We start from the raw sequence: 19,026 nt of genomic DNA on the forward strand, positions 1-19,026 counted from the left end.
TTCTTTCACAGCTTTTAAATTAAATAAGCTAAAGTGTTTTTCAGGGGCTAATTATCCAGTTTCGAAATAACTGGAAGCCTGTTTTATTGTTTATCTCCAAACCTTAGACTAATTTTAACTTTTTTTCTGGATCTCAGCCACTGCTTATCAGTATCACAGGTGAAGTAAAAATTTGGAATTCCCTATGAATTTTATTTATCCACTGGCACTGTTATAATAAAAAGTTGAAAATTGACTCTACTGCCATGTCCTTTTCTTCCCCATTCCTACGTATTTTAAAGAAAGAAATTTTGACTTTCTAGTTATAATTAGTTTTAAAGTGCCCTTACTGAAATTATTAAAATATATTTGCACTCTGTCCTCGGAGACTGTGGAGTAAATGATTATGCAGCCCACATAAAAGGGAGAGCTTAATTATCAGATCTGTTGGTAAGATAGGAATTCTCAATTATTGGCTTAGATTGCTTGGTATTCCTTAGAAAATCTACTTTACTAGATAATAGGTATGTTTTCCTATTTTCAGGTTTGGTCTGAGATTGGCAAAGGCTTTTTAGATGGATCACTTGATAAAAGTACAACTCGGAAAAAACAATATGAAGATGGTAAGTTTTGCTACTCATAAATTATAGTAAGGACAGAAGAATATGTGCCCCAATTTTAATAAGGTCATCTCTGAATCATGAGATTATAGATCATGTATATTTTCTATCTTTATGCTTTTCTCCTACATTTCCTATATTAAAGGTTTTTCTTAAAAGAGAGGAAAAAGCAGTGAATCAGTAAATGAAACTCTAGTAGTCTCGATAGAATGAGGCTGGTATAGCCTATAGGAAAATGTAAGGGTACAATCCTGGAAAGCAATTGGATAATACATATGAAGAGTCATAAATAATGGGGGTGCCTGGGTGGCTCAGTTGCTTGAGTGGCTGCCTTCGGCTCAGGTCATGATGCCAGGGTCCTGGGATTGAGCCCCACATTGGGCTCCCTGCTCAGTGGGCAGCCTGCTTCTCCCTCTCCACCATTTGTGCTCTCTTGCATGCTCTCTATCGCTCTTGCTCTCAAATAAATAAAATATTTTTTTAAAGAATGCTTTAAAAAAAAGTAATAAATAATGGATGAAATTATCTAAGAGAAGAAAAAGATCTAGAATTTTTTTTGTAGTGCTGTTTCTATAAATAGAAAACCAGAAGCAGTCTAAATGCCCAACAATATAGGAATTGCTAAAGAAATAATACCAGCTTAAATATTGTATAGGTGTTTGTAAAAAATGTAGCAACATAAAAATTCTTGCTATTATGACATTGAGTACAAATATTTTTGGTCACCTGGGTGGCTCAGTCAGTTAAACGTCTGCCTTTGGCTCAGGTCATGATCCCAGGGTTCTGGGACCCAGCCCCACATCAGGCTCCCAGCTCAGTGGGGAGCCTGCTTCTCCCTCTTCCTCTGCCTCTTTGTGCTCTCGCTCTCTCTCAAATGAATAAAATATTTTTACAAAATATTTTCAAAATTTTGGGGTGTTGGTTACAACTTTATAAAATCTACACAGAAAAATAGCAATTTTAGTTTAAGATGGCTCCACAAAATTATTCTCCCTTTTTTTGGTTGTATATCTTCTCTCAGTAATTTAACGATTATAATGCTTTAATACCTTTATTTTGAGCTGCTTCAATTCTTTTTTTGGAAGTAGGGTAAATTAAAATACATGGGCTGTGTAGGAACAGTGGATTATTTTCCATGTATAAAAGTGTTGCTTCCTATTATTCTCATCCTTCATTCTTTCAGTAAATGTTTATTGAGGCCTATATGTTAAATTAAATCAGGAAGGGGGAAAGGGTGTGCTAGGGATGGGGAGATTGCAATTTTGAACAAGGTTATTAGGAAGGGCCTCACTAAGATTAGGTGACTTACGAGCTAACACTTTGCAAGAGATAAGGAAATCATTCAGTGCAGATCATGTGGCTGTCCACATGTCCAAAGGAAGAAGATTCTATGTAGAGGGAAAGTAATTACAAAGTCCTGGAGCTGGGATTCTGGTGTATTTGGTGTACAGGGAACTTTTTGGCTGGAGTGAAGTCAGTCAGAAGAGGAATAGAAGAGATGAGGTCAGAAAGACTGGGGGTAGGGACAGATTTTTGTCTGGCTTATAGCTCATTGTATGACTAGGTTGTTACTATGAGATAGGAAGCCACTGGAAGATTTTAGCAGTTATAATCTGAGTTATAGGGTTTTTTTTAAGATTTTATTTTTAAGTAATCTCTACATCCAGTGTGGGGCTCGAACTTACAACCCTGAGATCAAGACTTGCATGCTCTACTCACTGGGCCAGCCAGGTGCCCCAATCTGAGTTATGTTTTTAATGGGTCATTCTGGCTGCTGTGATAGATAATAGGCACCTAGAGCAGAAGCAGTGAGACTAATTCAGGGGCTGTTGAAATGAACCAGGCAAGAGAAGTAATGTGATTTGGACTAGGTGGTAGGCAGCAGAAAATAGAGAATGAAAGAAAAAAGAAAAAGCAAGGAAGATTAATTTTTTATTTTGAAGTTAGAACACAGACATTATCTGACAGGTTAGTTGTATGGTATAAGAGAGAGGGAGACACCAAGATTTTAGGCCTGACTATTTGGAAAATGAAGTTGTTAGGGAGATGCGGCAGACTCGGGAAGATCCATTTTTATTGGGGAAAGATAAAGAGTTCATTTGTGGATATGTTATGTTTAATAAGCTTCAGACATCTAAGTGGAGATGCTAAATTGGTTGTTAGATATATGAATCTGGAGTTCAGGTTAAAAAGGTCCTGACCAGAAATATAAATTTGGGAGTGTTCAGTCCCTAGATTGTATTTAAAGCCTTGAGACTAGTGACCAAGGTAATGTATGTAAATAGAAAAAGAAAAGAGGTTCAAAAACTGAGTCTTGACCTCTCCATCATTCAGAAATTCGAGAGATGAGAAGGAATCATCAAAAGGAGACTAAGAATGAGCAGGCAACAAAGTCAGGGAAAGTATGGGGTCCAGGAGGGCATGGAATCCCAAGATAAATGAAAATCTTTTTTTTTTTTTAAAGATTTTATTTTTATTTATTCGACAGAGATAGAGACAGCCAGTGAGAGAGGGAACACAAGCAGGGGGAGTGGGAGAGGAAGAAGCAGGCTCATAGCAGAGGAGCCTGATGTGAGGCTCGATCCCATAACGCCGGGATCACGCCCTGAGCCGAAGGCAGAGGCTTAACCGCTGTGCCACCCAGGTGCCCCGATATGAAAATCTTAACACCTGGAGAGTATTTGATCAACATCATCAAATCCTGTGATGGGTTAAGAAAGATGGAGACTGGGGCACGTGGGTGGCAAGTCCCAGGATTGAGCCCCATATCGGGCTCTCTGAGTGGGGAGTCTGCTTCTTCTGCTCCCTCTCCCTCTGTTCCTCCCCCTGCTTGTGCATGCTCTCTCTGTCTCTCTCACTCTCCCTCTCAAATATATATTTAAAAAAAAAAAAAAAAAGATGGAGACTGAGAAATGACCTCTGGATAATTTTGGCTGTTGGATATCAGTTACTCTATATATCTTTTTGGTTTCAGAAATTTACTTTTCTGATTATTTCACATCTGTTTCTGTCCCTAAATTCCTGATGTGGGAGAGTAATGGAGTTAAGAGGACAGAATTTAGGGGCACCTGGGTGGCTCAGTTGATTAAGTGTCTGCCTTCGACTCAGGTCATGGTCTCAGGGTCCTGGGATTGAGCCCCACGTCGGGCTCCCTGCTCAGCAGAAAGCCTGTGTCTCCCTCTCCACTGATTGTGCTCTCTTGCATTCTCTCTCTCTCTCAAATAATAAATAAATAAAATTAAAAAAAAAAAAAAAGGACAGACTTTAGAAGGGAAGTAGATAGTATCAGGGGAGAGGTTTATGTGTGTGGAGGCCTCCAAAGTGCCGGTGTTATTTCTAGTTCTTGACATGGGTGGTGGTATTATGGGTGTTTGCTTTATAATTATTCCTTAAATTGTATGTATATGGTTTTCACAGCTTTTTGTATGTAAAATTTAGCAAAAAGAAGGAAAAGAAAATTGATGAATTTAAACATAGCTTTTTAAAAGTTGTTGGTTATGAGGGTTTTTTTGAAAGTTTTATTCTGGGGGCACCTGGGTAGCACAGCGGTTAAGCGTCTGCCTTTGGCTCAGGGCGTGATCCCGGCGTTATGGGATCGAGCCCCACATCACTCTTCCGCTATAAGCCTGCTTCTTCCTCTCCCACTCCCCCTGCTTGTGTTCCCTCTCTCGCTGGCTGTCTCTATCTTTGTCAAATAAATAAATAAAATCTTTAAAAAAAAAAAAAAGAAAGTTTTATTCTGCACATAGCAACATTGTACAGAAGTATTTTAAAATGTTCAATCTTTGCAAATGCGTATATTGTAAAATCTTTTTTGTATTTCTTCTCTAAGCTCTTATGCAACTGGAATCTATTTTAAAGAAAATCATAAAAGAACGAAGAGGAGGGAACTTTCACCAACATATTTTCATTGACTCCTTAGTACAGGGAAACCTCAATGACCAACAGGTGATGTAATTGTTAAATGTTTATCAAGTAAACAATAATCAAACATGTATAGTGTGCTTTGTATTCACTTTAATCCAGATGCACTCCCAAAATTCAATGGCTTCTCTTTTATTGTACATCATCCGTAAATAGTACAAGTATTTAGTCTCTTGTGATTTAGCTCTTTGAAGCAGCTGTATATTATTTAACATTGGGTAAGCAAATATTGAATCAGACTTCTCCGATCATAGAAGAGGAGGACTTATCTGCCTAGGTTGGCAGCTTGGCTCGTTCCCGGAGTGCCTGTTACCCCCAGCATACCACTGTGTTTGTGGTGTTGTCAGGCAGAGGACAAGAGTGGAGCCATTATTGCTACACGTTATATAAGAATCTTCTGCCCAGTCTACATGTGCGAGTCTTCACAGACAGAATGGGTTTCTGGATGTGTATAGGTACAGAATTGAATAAGGCTCCAAGGATAGTAGCAGCCTCTTCTCCAGTGTTCCTGAGGCTTTGTTGCTGTACCAGGCCAAGCCAGAAAGATAGCACTGAGGCAGTTTGTTTGCAAAAACATAGCATGAGCCAGTGGTAACTACCAGTAAATGTTTATTAAATCAAAAAGGCAATGCAGTATTTTGGTTGATTTTTACAATAGATTTTTTTTAAGTAAAAACATTTTTAAAGAAATAATATACATTTTTTCCCTTTCCTTGACCCTAATTCTATACTATAGGTTATTTTGGTAGGGTCTAAAAAAGGCCACCTTACATTTTACACTTTGTAAACTTAGTTTTCTCTCTTAGATCCTTGAAGACAGTATGATATTTTCTCTGGCCAGTTGTGTAATAACTGCAAAATGTAAGTATAAATTGATTTCATTTTGAGATAGATTATAAAATATATACCGGTAAAATAAAGGAAGCATTGTTTGCAAGAGGTCTATAATTTCCCTTCTTTTTTCTCTTTTATTCTTGCTTGAAAGGCTTGATTCACACAGCTACCTTTTTTTTTTTTTTTTAACCCCAGGTGCTCTCTGCCTCCTCTGAACATTGCCATAAATTTCTTGACACAGTTTATGGATTGTGAATTCTAGTTAGTGCCTTTAAAATGAACTGCTATTGACACCTTTCCAGCCAGAGCAGTGAGCTTTTCAATTTCCTGCTGCGGCTTTTCACTTTGACTCCAATCCAGTTTGCTATTATTAAGGTCTACCAATAGAGGATATAGGCCACAGAAATCACCATTCAAAAGAACTCCTCTCTTGTTGGAATTGAAGGTGATTTTTATTTAAAATTCTAAACCGTGTGATCTGTTTCTAAGTTTCCTTACTGCTTTTTGGTTTAGCAGAGTACCATTCATTCATATGGTATTTATAAAAATTTGTATATGTTTATAAAACTATACTAATATAAAATGCTAAAGGAAATATTAAAACAGTTTGAAATAGAAAAAAATTTATGTTCACTTGAAGCTTTTCATTTACAGCTCTTTCTGTTTAAAAACAATGATTAAAAATGTAAACTTCCCATAAGTTTTTCTTCTTTATAAAATTTTTGACATCTAGAGATGTCCAGGTATTATAGATTAAATGGAATTTAGATGTGCATGTGTCAAAAATAATGTATTGAACTTCTTTAAAAAGTGCTTAACTTGTTTTTTTTTTAAATTTACTACATTAAATTATATCTTTGTTAAAGACCTTCAAAAAACCTGAATCAGTTGTGCTCTGGATACAGAGCAAAAAAGTAACCATTTCCAAAGTTGGGTTAATATTTTAATCTTATTGCAGATTTTAGGGGGGATTTGAGACTATCACTGTTTCTTTGCATGTGGGTTGTTATTTTTTAAGGTACATCTGTAGTTTTTGAGAGTCAAGATAGCCAGGAAGCTTCAATCCTCTGCTACTTATTAGCCTTGAGCAAGAATCTTGCCTCTGCATTTTGTTTTCCTTTTCTAAAATAACAATTTAGCTCTAGATGACCTCCAAGGTATTCTCAAGTCTGCAATTGTGTCTTTGGTTCAGTATCATGATTAAAGAATGTTCATAACTTAAAATCTTATTTTTAAGCTATGCTCAGTCATACTTTGTAATAGAGTTCTACAAAAGAAGCAGTGTTTGAGATTATTAAACTGTATAATTATGTTAATTTTAAGTGATAATATGGTGAAGCAGGGTATATAAGTGCCTACTGTGTATATATCCTTGTACTAGATCTTTCAATATTATATATTCTGTATGTTGTAAAATTACAAACATGTACATATTGTAACACTGTCTGCACAAGTTTTCGTATCACTTGTGTAGTAGAAATTCTACAGTTCATTCAAAGCCCTAATAAAGAAGTATGTGTAGGAAAAAGTTAAGGACAGGCAGTTACTCATGGGCCTTTTATAAACTCTGAATATGAGTAAATTATAAAAAAAAAAAGTTGAGTACCTGGCAGCTATTAATTTTATTGATAATAACATTTAGTACAGAGAGTGAATTATGTCCTTTCCAGGCATAGGAATTGGATATGTGAATTAGGGAAACATTTAAAAAAAAAAAAAACTTTGAGACAAATTTAAGTCGGCCCTTAGCTCAAGAAGGAGATAATAAGTAGAGGTAGAAATTACTAAATACATTTTTAAAAGTGGTTGACACAGAAAAAATAGTATAGATAGAGTCATCTCAAGCATAATCTAGGGTGAGAGGTACTGGTACATGGACGGTATTAAGATAGTTCCATTCTTTGAATAATTGTAATCCCAGTGGATTTCCAAAGGAAATATAACTAGTCTGATTTTTTTGTTTTCTGTTCATCATGTAATTTCCTTACCTTTTCATTTCCTCAGTGAATATAGTGTATAATCCATTTTAAGCAAAAGTAAGCGTGTAAGCTTAGTGATCTTCCAGTCTTGGTGTTCATCAAAATAATTGTGGTATTTGTTGGAAGTACAGATGCCTGGACTCCACCGTAAACCTATTGAATCAGAATCTGTGAATGTGGGGTTGTGCCATCAACCCATTCCCAGGTGATTTTAGAGAACCATTGTCCTAAGCAATACCAATACCAATTCTTGAACGAGTGTATCTACCATTACAAGTAAAAATTTAGAATATTGATTTATAGGTAAATCTCCTGCTACTTTGATTTGTATGAATCATTTCATTAGGTCTCCTGAAAGAACTAATAAATCAGTATTTTTATTACTCAAGGTTGGGTGAACCAGGCAATCCATTACAGTTACCAACATTTAACACTCCTCCGGATAATGAAGTTTATGTATTGTCATTACTGTTTTACTGAAGGTAAAAGAATTTTTGGTTTCAGTTACTTGCCAGTTTTAAGAAAGCAATTGCAGATCTCTTTAGGAGTATTCTGTAAATATTCATGTTCTACTCAGTGAGGTACAAATCCTGTGAACAATCCTATTTTTTTTTGGTAACATTTATGTGTCTTCCATGTCAGAAAAAAAGGAAAATACAAGAAAAAAATAGTATGTTTTATCTTATTCTGCACCCAAACTAGGAATTAGCTATTTTCATTGTGATTAATATAAATTTTTACTTAGTGTGCACCTGGGCAATCTGTTTTTTAACCACCTCTGAAGAGGTTCAGAAAAAACTTTATGAAGAGATAGACCAAGTTTTTGGGAAGGATCCTATTACTCCAGAGAAAATTGAGCAGCTCAGGTAAGAATACAATAAAAAGAAGAGGAGATCATTAACAGGTAAATTTGAATTGGTTTAACTATCTTATTTAAAGCTAATGATAATAAATTTTTATAGGACTTAAAATGTTTATATACAGATTTTATTAGGTAATTTAATTTGTTCTTTAAAATCATAGGTAGTTTTGGGGGGGCCCGGGTGGCTCAGTTGGTTAGTGTCTGTCTGCCTTTGGCTCAGGTTGGGGTTGAGCCCCTCATCCGGCACCTTGTTCAACGGGAACCTGCTTCTCCCTCTCCTTCTGACACTCCCCTGGCTTGTGCTCACTCTCTCTGTCAAATAAATAATAAAATCTTTAAAAATAAATAAAATCATAAGATAGTTTGGGAAACCTGACTGTATAAAATAGTATCAGTGATGTTCAGGTAAGTGGAGCACTCATATCTTATTGGTGGAAATGCAAAATGGTATAGACCTGTTGGAAAACAGTGTGGCAACTAAGCATACATTTCCCATACAACCCAGAAATTCTCCAAGGCATTTATCCAAGAGAAATGAAAAAAATATGTCCACACAGAGACCTTTATGCAAATGTTCAAAGCAATATTATTCATGATAGCAAAAAGCTGGAAGCAGTCCAGATGTTCATCAACTGATGAATGGATAAACAAATTGTGTTATATCTGTGCCTTGGAATATTACCAAGTGGTAAAAAGTAATATATCAATATATACAACAATGTGGATAAATGTCATTATGTTAAGTAAAAGAAGTCAAACACAAAAACCGTATACAATATCATTTCCTTAAGGTGAAATTCTAGAAGAGGCAAAACTGTTGTGATAGAAAGGGGACCAGTGATTGTCTAGGGCCAGGAATGCGGAGGGGATCAACTGGCAGGGAGAATAAGAAAAGTTTTTAGGGTGAAGGAACTGTTCTATATCTTGATGGTGGTTGTGGTAACACAGTTGTACACAGTTGTACACAATTACTAGAGTTCATCACATTGTACAGGTAAAATACATGAATTTTTATATGTAGATAATACCTTAATTAAAAATATTTTTTTCTCTTTATTTTTTTAAAAGATAGTATTGATTTATTTGACAGGGAGAGAGAAAGCAGCAGAGGGAGAGGGAGAAGCAGGCTCCCTGCGATCCCAGGACCCCAGAATTATGACTTGAGCTAAACGCTTAACCAACTGAGCCACCCAGGCCCTCTAAAAAGATTTTTTAAAATAGCAACTGTGACTGCTTAGGGTGTTGGAAGCAGGCAACCAGCCCTACCTTGGAGCCTCTTTTAACTATAGAAAAGAAGATAAGGAGACTTCTGGTGTCCCCAGGTTCTAGGACAGGGAGGTTGGTGGCAGGGGGAGGGATTCCTGATTTGCTGATCTTCTCCTCTGCTTTCCTCTGGACAGATTTCCCCCAAAGCTTTCTTGGCTTCCTATTCTTCTTTCCTGGTAGTGCTCTGTGAATTTTCTTCCTTGCCCCTTCTCTGATGATTTGCTTCTTCATCCTCCCTCCACCTCCTTCCTCCTTCTGGTTCTCCAGTCTTCCTCCCTTCCTGGTGTCGTCTTGCCCACCCAGCCCCTCAGCCTCAGTAGCTCTTTCTCTCCCTCCCCACTCCCACCTCTTCCCCTCATTGGCTCCCAAATCCCCCCACTTTCCATCAGCCTTCTCCTTGCTGGGGCAGAAGCACCCACTGTTACTTGTTTTTCTTAGGAAATTACCATCCCAGCCAGGTGCAGAGTTTAAAACAATAAAGAATTTGAAACTTGAGAGAGTCTTCTAAAAATTTTTCCTCCTTTCTTAACAAACAAAATTCACTCACTCCTACCACACTCTGATTTTATCTGGATCATTCTCTAAATCAATGGATATGTTATTTGTCTACTAGCAAGAGATACAGGGCTAAGTGCCCCAAACTGTGCAACACTAATACTATGATGAACGAGTCATGACACCCCTTAGGGTGGACTTCTGTTACAAATTCTTCAAAATGTTTGAAGTTTTATTTATTACCTTGAATATAACTATTTTTCATTTTAGAAGTAATACTTGTCCTTTGAAGTTTTTATAATACAGAAGTGTATAAAGTAGAAGATGAAGGTTTTTTGTAAGTGTATCCTTAGATAATTGTTAACTATCTTTACTATTTTTCCAGTTTTTTCTATGCATATATACATATATATTCAAAATAATTTCAGAATGTTTTAAAATATAAAAATATAATTCTTCTGTAAATTCCATCTTTTCTCTTAATATTTTGTGGAGAGTATTCTTAATATGTATAACTCTACCACACCCAGTCAGTGATTAAGTTCTGTTGATTTGACTTTCCAAATAACTTTTAGTTGGAAGTTTAATTTTAGTTCTTTTCATTGCCCCCGCTATTCAGACCACCATCACCTTGGCTGAGATATTTCAACAGCCTTGGATCTTGCTCACCTCTAATCCAGTCTCCAAATTGCTACTGGACCCTATGACTGCACACAGTAAACATTCTGGGTGCTTTAACCATACCGATAACCTAGGACCAATTCCAAATCAACAGTCTCTGGGCATCAGAAGTTTTCAAAAGCTTCTCAGATGATTCCAATGTGTTCTAATTCTGATACTGAATCACTGGACTAGTAATCTTTCCATACCTGGGGAGTCAACATCTGGGTGGATGACTCCTCAATTTAAAATCTTTCAGTGATCTCTGGCTGCCCTTAATATGAAATTTAAACTCACCAACATGGCTTAGGAGGCATTTCAAGAGCTGGGCCTTATGTTCCTCTCCCACCTTACTCTCATTATTTGTGCCTGTTCATACCTTGGATTTAGCTATACTGAGATTCTTTTGTTTCTTCAAAGCTATAGTACTCTTTCTTATCTCCTGTCTTTTGCAGACTACTCCTTTGTCTAGACTCTGTCTTCGTTTCTCTTCTAGCTAACTCCAATTTTTTCTGCAGGTTTCAGCCTAAAGTACTTATTTCTCTGCAAAGTCCTTTCTGTAGTTATGTGCACTTGCCACGTGTTCTCCAAAACCCTGAACTGCCTTTATCATAACAGTTACTGTGCTTTTTAAATTGTTATCCTTGATGTCCCTACCTCTCTGGCTTTCCCTGCCAACTAGACCTTGAATCCCTTTGTGGGTATCTGTCTTATTCACTATTGTAGCTCAGTATCTAACATGGTGCTTCTAATATGGTAGGTACCCAGTAAATAGTTGTTCAAAGAGGAAGGGAAGGATGTTTTTGTTTTTGTTGTTCTTACATATTATAAACAATCAACATTCCTATGCTTGCTTTTTTTTATATTTCCAATTGTTGGTATTAATAAAGTCCTAGAAATGAGATTGTTATTTAAGGTTATATACAATAGTTCAGTGTTTATGATTAGGGGCTATGGAATAAGGCAGACCTGGGTTTGAATCCTGTTGACACCACTTCCCTGCTACGCGATCTTAAACAATTGCCTTATTTCTAAAAATCTATAAAATTAGAATAATAATAGCATCCCTGAGGTTCTTATAAGGATTAAATGAAATACTGCATAGAAAGTAATAGAACTGGTTTGTGGTAAGATTTCAATACATTTTAGCTTTTATTATTGTGATGTACACCTAATATATTTTTTAAAGATTTTATTTATTTCATTTTTTAAAAGATTTTATTTATTTATTTGTCAGAGAGAGAGAGAGCACAAGCAGGGGGAGTGGCAGGCAGAGGGAGAAGCAGGCTCCCCGCAGAGCAAGGAGCCTGATGCAGGACTCCATCCCAGGACCCTGGGATCATGACTGGAGCCAAAGGCAGATGCTTAACGGACTGAACCACCCAGGCGTCCCTATTTATTTTAAAGAGAGAGAGAGTGCATGTGCAAGCATGAGAGGGGGGAGCACAGGGAGAGGGAGAAGCAGACTCCCCACTGAGCAGGGAGCCCAAAATGGGACTCCGTCCCAGGACCCTGAGATCATTACCTGAGCTGAAGGCAGACGCTTAACCAACTGAACCACCCAGGTGCCCCTACACCTAATATTTTTAGACATATTGCCAAGTTACCCTTCAGAAAGGGTATACTAGTTTATACTTCCAATAACAATATTAATGTCTTTATCCCCATGTTGTATTAGTATTGTCTATTGTCATTCTTTTTCATTTTTGCTCATCTGGCAAGTAGAAAAATTTGCTTTAGGGGCACCTGGGTAGCGCAGTCGTTAAGCGTCTGCCTTCGGCTCAGGGCGTGATCCCGGCATTACGGGATCGAGTCCCACATCGGGCTCCTCCGCTGGGAGCCTGCTTCTTCCTCTCCCACTCCCCTGCTGTGTTCCCTCCCTCACTGGCTGTCTCTCTGTCACATAAATAAATAAAATCTTTAAAAAAAATTTTTGCTTTAAAAAAAATAAAATAAAAAAATAAAAATAAAAGCTGAAAGGAATTCAATCTAAAAAAAAAATTGCTTTAATTGGCAATCTTTCCATTGTTAAGGAGGTTGGGTATCACTTCAAATGTTTCTAGGCCATTTGTATTTTGTTGTATGTGAATTGTTTTTTTATATCCTCTGTCCATATTTCTTTTGGGGTATTTGATGATTTTAATTGTGGATTTTTAAAGAGCTTTTGTACATTACAAATATTTATACTTAAGTATTTTTCCTAGTTGCTTTTCAGTTGTAGTTATGATTACAAATATGTAAAAAAAATTGTTTTCCATAGTTGGATTATTTGTATTTTTCTTTACGGTTCCTGCCATTATGTCGGTATTTTTATAATTTTTGAGTAGGAAAGTTCTTCATTAAAATTTTTTAAATCCTTTATTAAAAACAAAGGACTTTTCTACTCAAAAATTATACAAATACTGTTTTGAGTTTTCTTCTGGTACTTTTAAAGTTGTTTTTATTTGTTTAAATTTATATATACCTGGACTTTATATACCTCTAATATATAACTTATTTTCAAGCAAATTAGAATTATGATGTTACTGTTCCCAATTAAGAAGATTATTAAAGTTCTTAAAAATGTATGTACATTTCAAACTGCCTTTCCCAGAGCTAAGAACTGTAAAAAAAACTTTTTTAAACAGATATTGTCGGCAAGTACTTTGTGAAACTGTTCGGACTGCCAAACTGACCCCAGTTTCTGCCCGGCTTCAAGATATTGAAGGAAAGATTGACAAATTTATTATTCCTAGAGAGGTAGGCAACATTTGGTGTACTTAACTCATTTGATTATTCTTTTCAACTTTTTTAGTGTGTGTTTTTGAATCGTATTGTCTAAAGTGTCTAATAAATGATACCTATTATTAAATCAAAGACATAGTTATTTTAAATGACAATAATATATGCTCTTTTAGGTTATAAACAATATAAAAGAAAGGCTCCCTTCCTTACATGTAAATACTTTAGTATTTTTGTGGATCTTTTTCTATGTATGTATTTTAAAAACTGAATTTATATGTGAAAAGTTGCTTTTCATATATCATTCATTACTTTGCTTCTTTCATTAGGTGTATTGTGGTTATTAGTACAACTGGTACTTGATACAGATCCAACTCATTATTTTTAATGTATGTATAGTATTCCATCACACGAGTGTGTTACAGTTTATTTAAGCAGCCCCCATTGATGGGAATTTAGGTTACATCATTTCTTTTATTACAAATTATATACTTACTTGTATATAGGTATTGAGTAGAGCCTTAGAAATAGAGCTTTGGGGTCAAAGTGCTATGTATGTTAAATTTAAATAAGAGGCAATTTATATTTTTAGCAACAATGTATGAGAATGCTATTTCTCTCCATATCGTCACTACTGCTGGATTTATTAATTTTTTTACATATTTCTTATATGAAATACTGTCTCATTATTTTAATTTGCGTTTCCCTGATCATTGGAGAGATTGAGCAGCTTTTCATACATATTTCACAGTTTGTGTTTCTTCTTTTGTGAATTATGTGCTTATAACTCACTCTTCTTTCTAGTGAGCTTATGTTTTTTTGTATATTGTACATACTAACTGTCACTTATATGGGAAATATGTTTTTCCTGTTTTACTGGTGATTTGGGTGTGTTTTGTTTTTACTGGATGCAGGTTTTAACTTTTCATAGTTAAGTCTGTTATTCCTTTAAGACTGCCAGATTTTGACATACTTAGGGAGGCCCTCACTGTAAAATCATCAAAATAATGGCTTGTGTTTTCTTTTGTTATTTTCTGTTTTTATTTTGTACTCATTATCTGTATTAAAAGAGCATTTAGGATGAGTTGGCTCTCTGGCTGTCATTTTGTCTCTGTGAGGCCTTGACTAACTAGAGTAATTTCTTTGCAGACCCTTGTTCTTTATGCTCTTGGTGTGGTACTTCAGGATCCCGATACTTGGCCATCACCACGCAAGTATGAAATATCTGTCTTTATCTTTGTGATTATTGGTTTTTATGTGTTTGTGTATTTTGCATTTCTTTTCTAAGTTTTGAGGAGAAAATTTAATATGTGACAACGACATAACATAAGAAAGCCACCGCCTTCTCTTTGGTATCTTCTGTTCACTACTCTTTCTTTCGTAAATCCGCTATCTGCTACTCTTTGTCTCTCCTGTTACCACTTCTATCCTAAGATCTATTAATCTTGACAACTATCCTTTCACTTCAGTAGATTTTGGAATTCTTTTGTTGGTAAGTGAGTATTCTTCTGGAGTTTCTTTGTTTTCCTGCTGTTGCTCTCGATTATTAGTCTCTTTAGTCAAATTCAGAAAGCAGATGTTGTCTCTATACGTGTTATATGTGAGAATGGCAGGGGAAGGAAAAGGTGAAGAACAAAGCTGCTACTGTTTGCCTTCTAGATAGGCATCAAGTAAAATTCACATTAAAGAAACGAGTTAAGATTTATTGCCCTGGTAGAAGGTTATATATTGAGTTGATTGGGGTTAAGACAAGTGTGGGGGGGTGCCTGACTGGCTCAGGCATTGGAGCATACAGCTCTTGATCTTCAGGTTGTAGGTTTGAGCCCCACATTGGGTGTTGAGTTTACTCAGAAATAAAATCTTAAAAAAAAAAAAAATACAGCTGTGTGAAGTACAGTGGGACAGGGTTGGTGGCATGGTTGAAGTACTTGTACCTATTTCTAGAGTATAAGGATGGGTTTATTAAGTGTTCTTACCATTCAGTTTTTAATATTATAATGATATTAAAAGAAATCTATTAATAAATGAAATAGCATGGGGCGCCTGGGCGTTAAGTGTCTGCCTTCGGCTCAGGGCGTGATCCTGGTGTTCTGGGATCGAGCCCCGCATCAGGCTCCTCTGCTGAGAGCCTGCTTCTTCCTCTCCCACTCCCCCTGCTTGTGTTCCCTCTCTCGCTGGCTGTCTCTCTGTCAAATAAATAAATAAAATCTTTTTTAAAATTAATTAATTAAAAAATAAATAAATGAAATAGCAATCCTTCAAAATTTGCTATAAGTCAAAAGTAAATTTTATATTCCAAATGACTTATAACAAAATTGAAGATATACACTGGTGGAAAAATTTATGCTTGTAATTTTAAAAAATATTTTCAATTTTAAAATTGTTTTAAAAAATTACCATGTGGAAAATGCCAAGTTTTTGATAAATTTGAAGTGCAATATGAAAAATATAAGAACTTTTGCTGGAGGGACGCCTAGGTAGCTCAGTCGTTAAGCATCTGCCTTCAACTCAGGGCATGATCCCAGGGTCCTGGGATCGAGCCCCACATCAAGCTCCCTGCTCCACTGGGAGCCTGCTTCTTCCTCTCCCACACCCCCTGCCCTGCGTTCCCACTGTCTCTGGCTGTCTCTCTCTCTGTCAAATAAATAAATAAAATCTTAAAAAAAAAAAAAAAAAAAAAAAAAAAAAAAAATTTTGTTGAAATTTNAAAAAAAAAAAGAAAGAAAGAAAAGAACTTTGTTGGAACTTTTGACACTATTCCTTCCTTCAAAACAGAGAATCTAGGTTACAAATTGAAAATATTAAAAAATGTATATGCTAAAATATGGAAATCATTTTCAGGAATCAAATATAATCAGACTGAGGAAATGTTAGTAACGTTGTATACTAATGAAAAGCTTTCTGAAGTTGGGCACCTCCCCCTTGAGAGACAATTGACAGTAACAAAAATATACGTAAACGGAGATAGTTAGACCCTGTGGAGACAGTTGATTAATTACTGTTTAAATATAACTGTCACACAGATAAAGATGAAGAGGTTAACTGTTTTCACTAAACTTAATGCTCTTGAGGTCAACATAGTATGTTTCATACCATTTTATAGCTGCATGGTATTCTATTTTATGCTATACCAGGGTTTTTCAAACTTTCATCCACTGGAGAACATATGGTGTTTTGGTGATGAAGCTGCTATGACATTCATGTAAGGGTTTTTGTGTGAACATAAGATTTCATTTCTTTGGGATAAATGCCCAACAATGCAGTTGCTGGGTTACATGGTGAGTGCATGTTTAGTTTTTCAAGAAACTGCCAGGCTGTTTTTCAGAGATTCTCACCAGCAGTGTGTTTGCGAGATTCGTCTTCTCTGCAGCCTCAGTAGCACTGACTACTACCACGGTTTTTTATTTTAGTTGTTCTAATAGATATGTGATGTTATTTCTTTATGGTTTTTAGAAGTTTTCTTTTTGAGTGAGTAACTGACATTAATGTATTCTCCCTATAGAAAAAATGTCTAGGTATGATAGAGGGGCGCCTGGGTGGCTCAGTCAGTTAAGTGTCCGACTCTTAATTTCAGTTCAAGTTATGATCTCCAGGTCGTGAGTTTGAGCCCTGCTTCAGGTTCCGCAATCAGCAGGTTGTCTGCTTGAGTCTCTCCCTTTGCCCCCCCCCCTGCTCGTACTCTTTTTCTCTCTCTCAGATAAATAAATCTTAAAAAAAAAAAAAAGAAATGATAGAAATACATTATTACTATTACCATATTGGCACTGTTTCAGAGCAAGAAAACCTGGGTCAAGTTCTATGATTTAAATATAAAATAATGTAAAAATTACTCTAAATTATGAAATACTATCAACTTAAAAAAACAGACTAATATAAAATTCTCATCTGAAAAGAATGAAAACAAATATCAAAAACCTCAGTATGGACTGGGACCAAGATGGTGATATAGCAGGCTCCTGAATTTCCCTCCTCTCATGGGCACGCTCGGTGTTGCTACGCTGGGAGCAGTTCCCTTTGAGAGAAATCCAGAAACTAGCTGAGTGACTTCTACACATTGGCTAAATGAGAAAATACCCACACTGAAATGTATAGGAAAGGCTGAGACATATTCTTACCAAAAACCCACACCCAGCACAGTGCCATATAATCAGGAGGGAACCCTCAACTGCCAGCTTCTCCTGAGAATTGAAGGGTTTGGACTACACAGTTTTTGTCCCCAAATTGAGGACTCCCACCTGAGATATGGGTTTCCAAAACACTTAGTTCTGAAAGCCACCAGGGCTTGTGTTCATGAGTCCCACAGGTTTATAGAAAACAAAGAAGCTGTTCTTAATGGTGCATGATGGGAATACAAACATTTCCTGTAGCTTTTTTCCCACGGCTCAGCAAAGAGGGAGCTGGCAAAAATTCTTTACCTGGAAGGAGGTTGACTGCATATATTAGAAGCCGCTGCCTGAGGGTCCAGCTTCTAGTTAGCGCACATCTCCGTGTAGTGGCCATGATCCTCCCTGAAGCCTGGAGCAGCCAGTGGGCATGACCCCCCACCCAATTCACTCCAATAAACAACAATAAAACCAAGTCGTAGGCCTCTCCCTTGTGTACACATCTAGCTTCCCAGTTTTATAGCTGCTATCTGAGGGACATGCCCAAATTACCTAACCCTGATAGCCAGGGTGTCTTGTATTCATAAGTACCACAGGACAATACCAAACAAAGAAGTACTTGTTAATAGGCATGCAGTTATTTACTGTGGCTGGCCCCCAACATTCAATCCAAAGAGGGCAGGCAAATGCCCATCTTCCAGTCTTTCTCAGGAAGGGATTTGACTACTGCCACATTAACAAAGTGCAGTCCCTATCAAAGTACCAATAGTATTTTACAAAGAACTAGAACAGGTAATCCTAAGATTTTTATGAAATGATAAAAGACCTTGAACAGCCAAAGAACATCATTCAACATAATAAAGGCCATATACGACAAACCCACAGCCAGCATCATCCTCAGTGGTGAAGAGCTGAAAGCTTTCCCTCTAAGATCAAGAACAAGACAGAGATGTTCAGTCTCATCACTTTTATTCAACATAGCGCTGGAAGTCCTAGCCACAGCAATCAGACAGGAAAAAGAAATAAAAGGCATCCAAATTGATAAGGAAGAAGGAAAATTGTCACTATTTGCACATGATGTGATATTATAAATAGAAAACCCTAAACACTCCATCAAAGAATGATTAGAACTAATAAATGAATTCGATAAAGTTTCAGGTTACAAAATTAATATACAGAAATCTGTAGTATTTCTATATACTAACAACAAACCAGGAGAAAGAGAAATTAAGAAAACAATCCCATTTAAAATTACACCAAAAAACCCCCAAACCTAGGAATAAATTTAACCAGGTGAAGGACCTGTACTGAAAACTGTAGGACTCTGATGAAAGAAATTGAAGGTGACACACATAAATAGAAAGGTATACCAGGGTACCTGGGTGGCTCAGTTGGTTAAGTGACCAGCTCTTGATTTCGGCACAGGTTCATCCGTGTTGCACAAATATCAGCATTTCCTTCTTTTTTATGGCCCAATAATACTACAGTAAACATGAGAGTACAGATAATCTCTTCAAGATAATGACATTGTTTCCTTTGAATATATATGCAGAAGTGGCATTGTATGGTACTTTTGTTCTTAA

General features: G+C 36.4%; 1 protein-coding gene across 1 annotated transcript in view; it reads left to right on the forward strand.

Annotated features, from left to right (window-relative positions):
• The window catches only part of LOC100479163 (cytochrome P450 20A1), a 66,839-nt gene that overhangs the window by 41,314 nt on the left and 6,499 nt on the right, over positions 1–19,026 (forward strand). The window contains exons 6-11 of the mRNA XM_002919124.4: positions 524–602; positions 4,432–4,547; positions 5,330–5,384; positions 8,082–8,202; positions 13,247–13,358; positions 14,490–14,554. Coding sequence (XP_002919170.1) covers positions 524–602; positions 4,432–4,547; positions 5,330–5,384; positions 8,082–8,202; positions 13,247–13,358; positions 14,490–14,554 — 548 coding nt within the window. The remainder of the gene's footprint in view (positions 1–523; positions 603–4,431; positions 4,548–5,329; positions 5,385–8,081; positions 8,203–13,246; positions 13,359–14,489; positions 14,555–19,026) is intronic.

Source organism: Ailuropoda melanoleuca, chromosome 2 (assembly GCF_002007445.2).
Source record: "Ailuropoda melanoleuca isolate Jingjing chromosome 2, ASM200744v2, whole genome shotgun sequence".
In the NCBI taxonomy this organism is placed as follows: domain Eukaryota; kingdom Metazoa; phylum Chordata; class Mammalia; order Carnivora; family Ursidae; genus Ailuropoda; species Ailuropoda melanoleuca.